General features: G+C 42.1%; 1 protein-coding gene across 1 annotated transcript; it reads right to left on the minus strand.

Annotated features, from left to right (window-relative positions):
• Positions 1 to 7935: 7935 nt before the first annotated feature.
• Positions 7936 to 12692, minus strand: LOC125500974 (histidine-rich glycoprotein-like). Its single transcript, XM_048655351.1, has 3 exons — positions 12681 to 12692; positions 10307 to 11825; positions 7936 to 8626 (listed from the first exon to the last, which is right to left on the minus strand). Exons 1-2 carry the CDS (start codon positions 12690 to 12692, stop codon positions 10329 to 10331), a joined length of 1509 nt encoding a protein of 502 aa, XP_048511308.1. The 3' UTR covers positions 7936 to 8626; positions 10307 to 10328.
• Positions 12693 to 13242: the final 550 nt, after the last annotated feature.

Here is a 13242-nt window from a genome sequence, read left to right on the forward strand (position 1 = left end):
CGAATGATTTTTGGAATAATGAAACTCCCTTTGCGAAACGGGACACCCCGTTAGCTTCGGCGTGATTTTATAAAATTTTCAATAGCGGTCATAAAGTATTCCGCGCACATATTGATGCAACCAGCGGCAGTAGATAACTGTTTCATTTTTCATTCATGACAATTATGTGTTGCTCATATCAGATATCATATTTCTGATATTTCTGTACGAGGGATTTATTGAAATACGTCATCTGCGAACAAATATTTCACATTTACGGGGCGCTGAGGATTGTTTGTTTTTTTTTTTACCTCGGTGCGACGACAACAGTCTGCCGAGAATTTGAATTTGACAATTAATGAGGAAATTGCTTTCGACAAATCGCTCTGATTACGGATCTTCTACGTACATACAAAGCAGTTAGAATATGAAAAAATTGACAATTCGTTTTACATTAAAAGAAAAATTAAATTGCGAAACAAGTGAAATCAAGGTTCGTCCCGTGATACTATAACTCCGGATTCATAAATCTGGCAATGCGACGATTTCGCTACGATTTATTCTTTATTATTTTCCTTTTTTTTTTTTCTCCCTCCAAGGATAATTACGGGTAACATGTATATATCACGGCGTATCGTAATAAGAAGTCCCATTATAACTTGTACTAATTTACATGCGAATGTATAATACACGGATAGGACGTGAAAACGACTTTTTCGAAGTAACATTAACCCTTCAACGAAGAGAAGATCTACAGAAGGAACAAAAAAAAAGGAAAAAAAAAACTTTTCCTCAATTATTTTGATTAAGTACGAGCCCGTATAATCATTACTGTGGTGTGCAAAAATTTCGAGTCTCGTGATTTTCAACCGAAATGACCAAAACGATCCAAAAAATTCTCACATCGGATCATTCGACGTTCTACGTACACGTGCATAAACTTCCATTCTGCGACGAGGGGGCGGCTCTCTGAATTATTTAATTATTGTCGCAAAGATACCATAAAGTAATTTACGTTAGCTGGTTATCAAGTAATCATTAGCTATCCGGGTTGGTCTTCACGTATGCATGTTTATAATACTCACGGGGTGACCGTAAAATATACACAGCACCGGGGTGCACGCGAATCCATAATAAAATTGTTATCGTAATATGCCCGGAGGTGGCTACCGATTACTTCTATAATTGAACCCGCGGTCATCCCTCGGCTTACGTTAGCAGCTGCATGCATCGTAGTGATCACAAACAACGACGGCTCGCCGCTGAACAAACATTCTCTTCAAATAGATTTCATCCGGTTAGTTATAATTAGTGCGGACTTTACCCGTACAGCTCACGGGCTCAAGTCATACACGCAACTTTCATATTGCCACCTCGAATCACGAATCGGGAATCCGAAATCAACTCCCCTGCAGCTCCGTATAAGCTCCTTATTCATATTCAATATCATGTAGCACGGTAATATGTGTACACGCGCGTATTATCTCGCCCCAAAAGTTGGCCGTAAATACTTTTATATAAGTACAGGAAAACGAAACTCTCGAAATTCCCTCCCCGTAAACCACGTATTAATAGGGGCGCAAAAGCCCCCGTGGAGTATCTCGGCCCCTCAACAATTCTTTCCTTCGTCACACGCAGCGTCTGTACAAATATATATACGAATCTCACGCTCGCATGTCGGTTGATAATTTTTCATCAGCCTATCCAACGTTTCCCATAGAACAGTCATTTTCTGGCAAAGCGATGCGCAGTTATGATTGTCTGTAGAAAAATATTTAACGTGAAAAATTTTCATACAAATGCGGAGGGCAAAATTTGGACGGTATCGTAGAGGAGCTTTTAGGTCCTCCGAATATTGCATCTGTAATCTTTCGGGAGTTGCCTTTTCTCTATTTTCTGATTGATAATTTTTTTTTTCGCATATTTTTTGCCATCGGAGAGAACGGCGCAGCGTGCATAAATACCAGACGCAAGCTCAGCAATATTCGGGGGGTGGAGGTGGGGGTGGGAGTAGAAAAAAATTTGTATCAATGTGATTTGGGGGAACGATGTAGCAATATCGAGTTTGCGTGGACATTTGATATTGGAATATCTAATTTTTTTTCTCACAGATGGTCACTAGAATTGCTGGACAGCAAAGTTTCGGGAATTTTGCGACTTAGAAATCTGTGGGAAACAATAAGTTACGAACTTTAGAGTTTGCTCTTCGTCCATTTGCATGAGAAGATAGAAAAAGTAAATTTTACTCGCATCAGAATCGCGAGAAAGATGTACACGTTCTACGGAGGTTCAAGGTTAATTTTACTCCGCAAAAAGTTATTCTCCACCATTTTACATAAAAACAAAAATTATATTTCCAGAACTAGACTGTCAAGGCGTACCCCTGTTCTATTCAATAAGCAATTGAGAACGCGCGTCACCCAGTCTCGACGTGATTCTTAGAACGAGCGAAGAATAGAAGCCACCATTTTTCCATTGAATGCTTAATAAATGTGAAACTTTTGCAGCGTAGCAAATGATCAATTATGTAACGTAGTTTATGGAGCTCAAGCAATCTCGGGAAAGATTTAACTTCGCAGTTCTTTGCCGGACATTCTTATATAATTCGAAGTTGTATTCGGAATGTTTTGCGCTTCTATTTGCACTCGAGCAATTCTAAAAATTCGGAATAACGCACCGAATTGTATAAAACACGATTTTTCATACCGACTTACTTCGAATGTATCTGCCTTGAATATACCATCGATTATCATCCCAGGTGAATTGAAAAAAAAATTTGTTCGCAGAATCCGTAATACTTCATCTCGACTTTCGCCTTATGATTTGAAAGCCCGCCCCAATCTCGGTTTCTTGTTGTTGAAATTTATTTCCTTTGTGTTTTTTCGAACCATCACTAAGGTTGAAATTACGGCAGATTGTAACGGGGTGAAGGTATATAATATAATCGTGTTGACATGTTGATGAAAATGTATCCGGACATTAGCGGGAAGATATTAATTAGTATCTTGGAAAGCATCAGGCGTGGTGACTGACGCACCCAAATTATGCTGGAAACGTATGCATATATAGGAGTTCAACCTCGGCGAAGATTAGCCGTCATCAGCCATCTGCTACTATTATCTCCCACGTGGGCGGTATATAAGGTATCACACACGCGATGTAACAATTTGTAAATAAGATTGTCTCGGAAATATGCCCACGGTGTGTACGCCGTAATGGTTTTCATACGTTTGATCCTCGTCACGGCCCTCGCGTAGGGTGCGCGATGCCTCGAAAATGACAAGAAAGAAAAAAAAGAAAAAAAGAAATGGAGACAAAATAATATTGAATAATGGATTAGTCTAGGCACGAAAGACGGGTGTACAGTACGAATATATACCAGATATAGTTCAATATATCCACGGTACGGGGAAAAATATGTTTCCATCGAACCGACGAGGAATATTTAATAATTTACATCCATCGCTCGAACACGGTCGAAAGTCTGTCGGTCAATTTACGTCGAAAGTATAAAAATTAATCAAAAATCACGACGGCGCGAATAACCACTCACTTTATTATCCATGGGACGAGAATGCCCAGAAACGATGTGCTCAAACTTCACTCGATATTCCGACCAACTTTGTCAGACACCCCCCACCACCTCAACCCCCGATACCGTATATATACATAATTCGCGTTTTGAAGGAAAAAGGGATATTAATCATAGCGGAGAATATCTGACAACGTCCGACAAAGTCGCAACGGCGATCACTTATTTCAAATGGATACAAAAAGTCTGGAAATGTGCTTTCGCGAGGGACGATTATCGGTAATTCGATTTCGTCAAATTTCTCATGCAATAAACCCTTCCGTTCCACGTAAAGAACACTTCCCGTTCCGTACGATTGTACACTTGGAAATTCTGAGCTCCGGTTAATCCGAAGAAATTGGGAAAATCATCGCAAGGTGAAAGGGAATAACCACGTAGGGTTGTAATTAATAAAAACGAGATTACTCGGTACAGAGGTGAACAAAACGTAGACGGTTAGGAAAAATTATTAATGTAGATGATTAGACCTGACGATGTAATCAGTTTGAAGTGCAATCGAGTGGAATAACAATTTTGCGCCGTTTTGTAGATGGGCGTCGTGGAACTGTTATGGGTATATCTGGTAATTTTGAAAGTGTTTGATTTTAATCTGCACCGTCGCAATTGGATTTCATGAGCAATAAAAGGACTTGCGAATCTTCGCTTTCGAGAATTCGAATGTTTCCATCCCGGATGCAATTTTAACTTGAACGTATCTTTTGCTTGGAAAGTAAATGAGGCGCGATTGAACGGTACATGGGTATTTGAAGTCGATCGAATGGCTAGATTTGAATGGAACTATACAGATTTCATTCGAGGAGGACGACGAAATTTGACAAAAGTCTCATGCCGCGCATATCTATGTGTATGTACAGTGTGTAATATATACCATATACGATAAACTCGTGGCATCGATTTTCACGAAGTAAAATACGAGGTGTACGGATACAGCTGGGAAGCATACATTTTTCGTTGTTTCATTTCTTCATTCATTTTATATCTTCATTTTCGCTTACCGAATCGCCTATAAATGACAAAGTTGTCGTTTCGTCTTCCTTACTGCGTTTGCTCCACTGACACGAATTCCGATTCCCTGCATTGGAGCAAAAATGTACGGAGTTTAAGGTTTTCCTTTCCATTTTTCTCCGCGTAGTCGGTGAAGTTGTAAGAAAACTTTGTGCGGAACTTTCACCCCCTCCTCCCCCGCCCTCTTCAAGTTAACAAATCAGTGACACATGTGGAAATATACAGCATCCAATCGAGTATTTGACGTGACGCCGAAGGCAGGAGGGGGTGAAAAACAAATCGTGGGAGAAACTGAGAGATTTGAACTTGCCAAAAGTGTCTGAATTCTCGGTTCCCTGAACTATGTTGTTTTTTTTTTTTTTTTCGCTTGCCTCCACTTTTTTGTTTAGTCCTCTCGCAAAAGGGAGGCATTAATTGTGTCGCGTGGGGAAAACTTTTTTCATATCCCTTAGGGCATCACCGGAAGTGAAAAAGAAGCGATCGGCGTCGCGCTCCTCTTACTTTGTATGTGCACTGGGGGATGTTCTGACGTGACCTAAAACTTGGAATACCTTTTCTCGTGAGGAAATCGGAAGTCGGGAGTGCGAGTTCATCGCTCCCGAATTGATTTTTTGTCGTACATGGAGAATAATATCATCGGACGATGAATTTATTTTCGTACAGTTCGGTTGAAAATTACCATTATAATTAAAAAGCCCACTTTTCAGTTAATTTATATGGAAAAAAATAAATGCAGATAAAAAAATGGAATAAAAATGGTAAAATTCCTCCGAGCTCACAATCAGCCGGGATTGAAAATATGAAATCTCATCTCCCCGTGCCAATCTGCGCGTGATTTGTGTGCTGGAGGTTTGGTTGGGTTAGCAACGATGACGCCTGTAATAAAATACCGGGGTCGATGGATGAGGGGATTTAGCTAGAGGGATTTGCGATAAAGGATTCCCGAGAATGCGAATCGCGCGGACAATATTTAACAATTAAGTATCGCCGTGGGCCACCGGTGACGCGCCACGTACAGGTGGAAATTAGCAAGGAATCAGGGGAGGACGAATCGCGGCCACGAAACGTTCGTCCGTTCGCGATCCCGTGATAAAGCGACTCCACCCCCAGCATTTATGGCGGTGTGCATTAAATCTCCGATAGTCATTGATTCGTCGGCAGCGACGATTAAATTCCCATTATTTATCGCGCGGTCGTTTCGGGTATGATCGGATTATTAGAGCTGGGCGCTTAAAAAAAAAAAAAAAAAAATGACGGAATAAAACATGCGGCGAAAAGTTGGGGAGGCAGGAGCGCGCGGGTTGATCAACTCCGATGTAGATTTGTTAGATCATTTCTCGTTTTGGAGTCAGGTATGTCGACTACGTGTAATTACCGCGAGCGAAGCTGTCAACGCAATTATCTCACTTTGCAAACTCCGCTACTTTGAGTCTAACTTCATTCGGGGTTTCGAGCAAAGCTGTGAGAACCATATGACGTAATTAAATACGAAAATACCTGATTCGCGAAACGCTGTTTAAAGGTGAGGTCGTTACAGGTTGAGGTCTGAGAATCTATGAAAAGGTTCGGGGATCCCTTGACGACACGCGAAACGAAGCTGCGACAGATTCGCGTTCACCTCTGACTGATTCCTTTCATTATTCACACCGGGCTGGCTCACTCTCGTCTTCATCAATAATCCCAACTTGCCGGTGTGAAACAGCCATCGTGTATTTTTATTAAACCTCGAACCCTCGGTAATGACCGTCTCGATTCATCGAATCAGACACTGTTTCACGAATCGTAGAAATTCAAAGCTTTTCATCTGTACGACGATGAGCGAAAAGCTCTTGCGAATCCAATTTGACAATTTTTTCTTTCGTCGTTAATTATTACCTAGTCATGGTTTAATAGGGATGCCATTCGAACTTGTTGCAGATGGACCGGAACGTAGCTCGTCTCGAATAAAAGGGTCCCTTCGAGTTTCTCGCAATCAGTCGGAGCATCACGTGACTGAAATTGGAGCGGTGCACACGCGCCCCTGTCTCTATTAAGGGAATAAAATTTCAGCACTTTCTACGGTCGGTATCTCGTGCGTGTAAGAAGCTCGTGCCTTGGTTTAAATTATTAGGGACTCGGAGCCCGCAACGAATGGTCGGATCCCCTAGAAAGTCGCAGACGGGCGGACAGGCAGGCGCCGCCTTCTTCGCTTTGGCATTTCATAAAAAGCTCCCCGCAAAGCCCACCCGTACAATAGCCTTACCACGTTTACATCCATTTTTAACGAAGCCTTCGCTTTTGTTCTAACAAACTTTTCTGCACACTTTACCGAGTCTGCTTATTCCTACTTTCTTTCTTTTTTTTTTTCTTTCCGTTCCTCGCATCTCACTTTCCGAACGATTTATTTCTTACCCTGTTTCTTCGAGCAAAGGTTAAAATGAGATGAGGGAAAACCTCTCCTTGTACCCCTTCTGCGCGTCCTCTTCACCTTTTCCGAAACAAGAAAATGTGTCGAGCCAAGTTTTTGCTGAAAGATCGTATGGATTTGGATATCTTATAGACAATGATCTCTCGCATCGGTCTAAATCGCCCACTTTCCTCAAGTGTCTCTAAACAATTAACGTACAAGGTGGAACCGAAGCGTTACCCTTATCGTCATATGTGGTCAGGTGTTGCCAAAATGTGTTCGATCGGTATTGTGGTCACGAGTTGACTTCCTATCTTCGCTCTTCCGTTGATCTGACCGATTAATCGAAGAGTTAGCCGCACGTTTCGAACTAGCGTGTTACAAATTGCACAAGCACCACCCGGTATAGTTGCTCGTTGTGTAAAGTTGGAATTGCAAAATTAATTTGATATAAAGTTTGCCGAGCTGCGCCAATGTTGGACGCTACGAGAGAGCGGTAGAGGGCAATGAGAGTCCAGGGGTGGTTGAAGGGGGGGGAAACTTTTCATGGTTCTTCTATTTTAATTTTTTTCGGTTTTTCTTCATAAATAATTCACGCCGCAAACACTTTAATTACCCCGATGAAGCGGCGAGCCACGGAATTCAGATGTAGCGCAAACACCGGCGTTCTTAACGGATGCATACCACATTCCGTTATTGTAGTTGGTCGAATATTCTCACCCTCGTGGAGCATGCACAATCAGATATGATCCCGCTGCTATACACGTGGAATTTCCACCTCGATTGAAACGAACGTTATCGGGATTCCCATAATCAAATACCCCGTCGTTTAGTTAACAAAATTACTTGTATTCAATTATAATCACTATCAAATTTCTCACCAATTCGTATGCCATACGGCATAAGAATTATCCTGGAAATGAGAGAACGTTGACCCCCATGGAAGTAAAACATTGATCATCGATTTAGCTGTTATTATTGCTGAATAAATTCATTTACAATTTCGCATGTCCTCGTGGCAAAGCACACGGAAAAAGGAAGGAGTTAAGGGTAATGTGTTTCGACTTGGTAATTTCTCGTGATCCCGATGTTTAAATTTATCCCAGGGTAATTCGGTAAATTTATACTTGTTGACGTTTTTGGCGACGAGAAACTTCTCAGTTTTCAAAGTTTCTCACGGGTTTGAAACATACTGCGGCGCAGCATAAGCTCGCCAAACAATTCGATAACTATGCGCGGTTAGTCCTCCTATACGGGCAGTTTGAGAAGATGAATATGCGATCGATGCTCGTACCTATCGCGATGACCAGCGACCGGAGACATTCGTAAGGCAGGAAATGAGCTGGACTTTTCTCATGGCCCCGCAAATATATTTTCAGGATACCACGCGGCGCCCGTCGAGCTTAGGGTGCTGCAGTAAAGCCGAGCCATCCTCCAGTTTCTGACACCTCGCAGTAAACTCTTCGACGTTATAAGCCGGTGATCCCGCAGACCCGCGAAAAAGCGGACCTGCGAAACCACTCGCTTTCTTCAATGTCAATATTTACCCAAAAGTCCTTTTCCGTGGTCCGATGCTCAGGTTACCGAATTTCGTCCTTCGATGCAAACAGAGCAATTATTTTTCGTTTCACATGTTAGTCCTGGCAAGAGCACGTGCATGTATCCTAAGGTGGGTTGCAAAAAATTTTATTGCTGGAAGTACCCCACTTGATTAATTATTTATTCAAAAAACGAGTGGGCTACCTCAAAATATCAAGTAAAAAATTTTTTCTACCTAATGATTACTCGATCGATTGCATGAGTAGATGATTTAGGCTTCTAGATTTGGATTCCTGAGCTGATTATACGTGAGATTACCCTTGAAAAGCTAAAAACAAAAATCGATTTTTGGGACAAAAGTAAAGTAGTTTAAAAATTGATTGTATTACACTTTTCTTACGTATTTTGACCTCAGGAATCCGAATCCGAAATAAAAATTGACCCATCTCTAAAATTGACCAAGTTATCGCCAATTTTCAGCTTTTTGGGGTCAAAAATAAAAAATTGATTTTTTAGTCTAACTTAATGTAATTTGAGCTCAGGAATCCGAATCCAGAAGAAAAATTGCTCTATCTGCAAAAATGACCGAGTTATCCTCATTTTTTCGCATTTTTTACCATAAAAATGGAGATATCTCGAAGGGAAAAAATCGTAGCTCAATTTTCTCAACGGATTCGTGTTCCTGAGGTCAAAATACATAAGAAAAGTGCCATACGATCAATTTTAAAAAATAAAAATTTTTGGTCAAAATTTGAAAAAATCGTAAGGGGTACCCCTTGGAAAAATCTCAAATTTTGGCCAAAAATTTTCATTTTTTAAAATCAATCGTATGGCACTTTTCTTATGTATTTTGACCTCAGGAACACGAATCCGTTGAGAAAATTGAGCTACGATTTTTTCCCTTCGAGATATCTCCATTTTTATGGTAAAAAATGCGAAAAAATGAGGATAACTCGGTCATTTTTGCAGATAGAGCAATTTTTCTTCTGGATTCGGATTCCTGAGCTCAAATTACATTTAGATAGACTAAAAAATCAATTTTTTATTTTTGACCCCAAAAAGCTGAAAATTGGCGATAACTTGGTCAATTTTCGAGATAGATCATTTTTCCTTTCAGATTCGGATTCCTGAGGTCAAAATACGTAAGAAAAGTGTAATACAATCAATTTTTAGAGTCCTTTACTTTCGGCCCAAAAATCGATTTTTTTTTTGGCATTGCAACGGTAATCTCACGTATAATCAGCTCCGAAATCCAAATCTGAAAGCCAAAATCATCTACTAATGCAATCGATCGAGTAATCATCAATTATTTGCCGTTGGGAGCCGAAAAATTAAAACATATCGATTGGTTTTAGTCGTAGACCCACTTTGATTCGTCGCAATCCATGCTTGCGTCGAAATATTCGAATTTCTCTGTCTACAAGGGAGCCCGAGTTCAGCTGGAGTCAGGTAGCCCCGGTCGTGGGGTTTGTTGTGGGGCGTCACCTCTGCTCAGCCCCGAAGGTGACGTCTCACAACAAAGCGCTACGCTGCTGGCTGCGCTGATTCCAGCGTAGCTCGGGTTGACTAGTAGGCCAAAAATTCTAACATTTGGAGCAGACATATCCTCAAATTTGTGGTAAAAAAAGCGATAAAATGGCAATAACTCGGTCAATTTCAGAAACAGATCAATTTTTCTTCCAGATTCGGATTCTTGAGATCAAATTACTCATGCAATCGATTGAGTAATCATTAGGTGGAGAAGGACAGAAAAATTCTGCCTTCGTGCTAAGAAAATAAAAAAAAACTATTTTTCTCCAACTCACCCTAATGTATCCATCGTTATATTTACACGGCGGTCGCTTCCGGCGACATTTCAATGTCAGAATTGACGACCGCTTGTGTGGCTTCGGTAACCAGTACGTCTTTGCCGATGGCTGCGAGGATAATTGGAGCGGAAGTAGTCGCACTGGCGCTCCCCGATTCTGGAAACGCGTACGCCTCGTAGTTCTTCGACTCTCCAAAATGATCCGCGAAGTGTACGTGACCCGCGTGACGCTTGTGAAATTCAACTTCGTGGTGCTTGTGGTGATGTTCCGATTGATGGCTGTGATCCTCTTGGTGCTCGTGATCGTGTTTGTGATCGTGACCGTGTTTGTGATCCCCGTGATGCGAGTGCTTGTGACTTTCGTGATGACCGTGCTTGTGGTTCTCGTGATGATCGTGTTTGTGCTCTTCGTGGTGATCGTGCTTGTGTTCGTGACCGTGCTTGTGATCGTGTTCCTCGTGGTGATCGTGCTTGTGATCTTCGTGATGCCCGTGCTTGTGCTCCTCGTGGTGCGAATGATGGTGATCTTCGTGGTGGTTGTGCTTGTGCTCCTCCTCGTGTCCGTGTTTGTGTTCGTGTCCGTGTTTGTGGGAATGTTTCTCGTCGTGTTTGTGCTCGTGGTCTTCCTTGTGATCGTGTCCGTGGTGGTGGTGATGCGTTTCCGTTTGCTTGTGAGAATGATGATGATGGTGTTCGTTCACGTGGTGATGCTCGTGATGATGATGATGTTCGTTGTGATGATGGTGCTTGTGGTGATGATGGTGCTCCCCGTGATGTTTGTGATCCTCGTGGTGTTCGTGTTTCGAGTGATGTTCGTGACCGTGATGATGTTCGTGTTCCCCCTTATGCTGATGCTTGTGATCGTGATCGTGCTTGTCGTCGTGTTCGTGCCCGTGCTGGTGTTTGTGATCTCCCTTGTGTTTGTGATCCTCTTGATGGTGATGTCCGTGCTTATGACCGTGACTTTCCTTGTGCTTGTGATCCTCGTGATGCTCGTGTTTCGCACTGTGATGATGTCCGTGGTGATGACCGTGCTTGTGATTATGGCCCGAGTGGTGTTGATAATTACCAAAATGTTTGTGGGTGTAATGACTCGACGCTGAAGTGGCTAAATTAGCGAACTGATTGCTGACGGGATCTACGCTGATTCGGGGCTCGATATTAGAGCTCACTCCTCCAGTACCCGCTTTCAAGTTTGACCCGACAAATGCAGCTTCCCCAACTTTTGGGGCCAAGAGGATCGGCCGAGGAGAAGCGTTGTGACCCGCGAACCTGAAATCTCCAAGTCCCGGAAGTTGCCGTTTTCGGGTTGTTTTCTCTGTCTCAAGCACAGCAATTTCGGGTCTTGATTTGCCATCATGGAACTGAAACGGCTGGACATTCGAAAGTTGCGTGATTCTTTCCGTGGTAACTACGTTGGTCGGAGGGTGTAACGATGCCAAAGGTAGCGCCGGGCTGATCCAATTTGCGCCTTGAGGTGCAGTCGCCGTCAGGACGACGAAAGTCGAAAGCCATATCTGAAACAGGTGACGAATATTATCAAGCATTATCATATGTGTATCCGTACCGTTCTTTATGAAAAAAGCTTTGTCTTGCGAGGGCTGCAATTTATGCTTTTTGGAGCTGGTTTAACGCGTCCCCAACATAAATATTTTTACTCCAGCCAAAGGCATATTTTAGTCAAGGCGACTACAGGCATTCGGTATACGAAATGTGGAAACGTATACTGTATCTATAAAATGTATATGCTTGAAAGCTTCACGTTCTCCTCCAAAGTATAGGTATCATAAAACTTGTAAGTCCTATAGGTATACGATATAGGTAGGTGCGCGAACGTTGGCACGTTGGACGCAGTACAAAGTGTGAGAATGTTGTTCTCAGATGTTTGCAGAGTGCTCGGAATCGCTCGGAGAATAAAAGGGTGTACAGTTTTGTGAGTCTCACGCTCAACTTGTACGATCTCATTTTTCTCAATTAATTCCGTTTAAACGTGCTCGAAGTGACTAATGGAGACATACAGAATAGAGTTGTACAAACATGGTGGAGCCGCGAGGCAGGAGGACGCTATCTTTGTATAAATTGCTTTAGCGCTGATTAAATTCTGAGTTATTAAGCGTGAACATTTGCATTTCAAGAAGAATATATTAGAGGGCTGACGGCCGGCTAAGAAAATTAGAACACTGCAAAATGCAAGAAACAAATCTGCAGACTTGTCGTTTCAACTCGTTGCAAACATCTATCTCCAGATTTTGTGATGCAAAGACAGAGCTAAGCTGAATTTTGACATGTTTTCATCATCCACCGGCGAAATTCTTTCTCTCCTTGTTTCAAATCACGGAATCCGTCGTACGAAATAACGTTATCGGACTTACCAGGGTATCCATGCTGCTTTCTTCGGAATGTGACGAGCGGACAACTAGATGCCGAATGACAGGAAACTCCGCTTTTATAGAAGATATCTTGCGAGTAAAATCGGGTGAACGTTCATTCGTGCGACCTGACGATATCGTTGAAGAGTTATTAATATTTTAATCGTTATCGTAATGTTCCCTGGACCGCAACACCGATTATTCCAGTTTGCAACGATTAATATCTATTTTTTGTTCGATCGTTAGTTTCACCGGTTATCGAATTGTTACAAGATCTAGCTCGTTAAAAAGAAAATTTCATAATCATTTCCCGTAACACTAAAATTCGATTTCAAGTATCAGATGGGGTAAGAAATGAACGAATTCCAAATTCACGTTTCTCACGTAAGATTATTGGCTGGATCATCGATAGAGCATTTAACCGAAGTCTGCGAATTGCCGACAGCGACTAACCAGCAGCATCTCATACATACTGTTGTTTTCTCTTCCTCTAAGTCGGTGCCAAGCCGGATCTTCAAGCACTGCCGCTCACGTCGGGTGAATATCCAGGAAACCGAGGAAAATT

Source organism: Athalia rosae, chromosome 5 (genome assembly GCF_917208135.1).
Source record: "Athalia rosae chromosome 5, iyAthRosa1.1, whole genome shotgun sequence".
NCBI classification, from domain to species: domain Eukaryota; kingdom Metazoa; phylum Arthropoda; class Insecta; order Hymenoptera; family Athaliidae; genus Athalia; species Athalia rosae.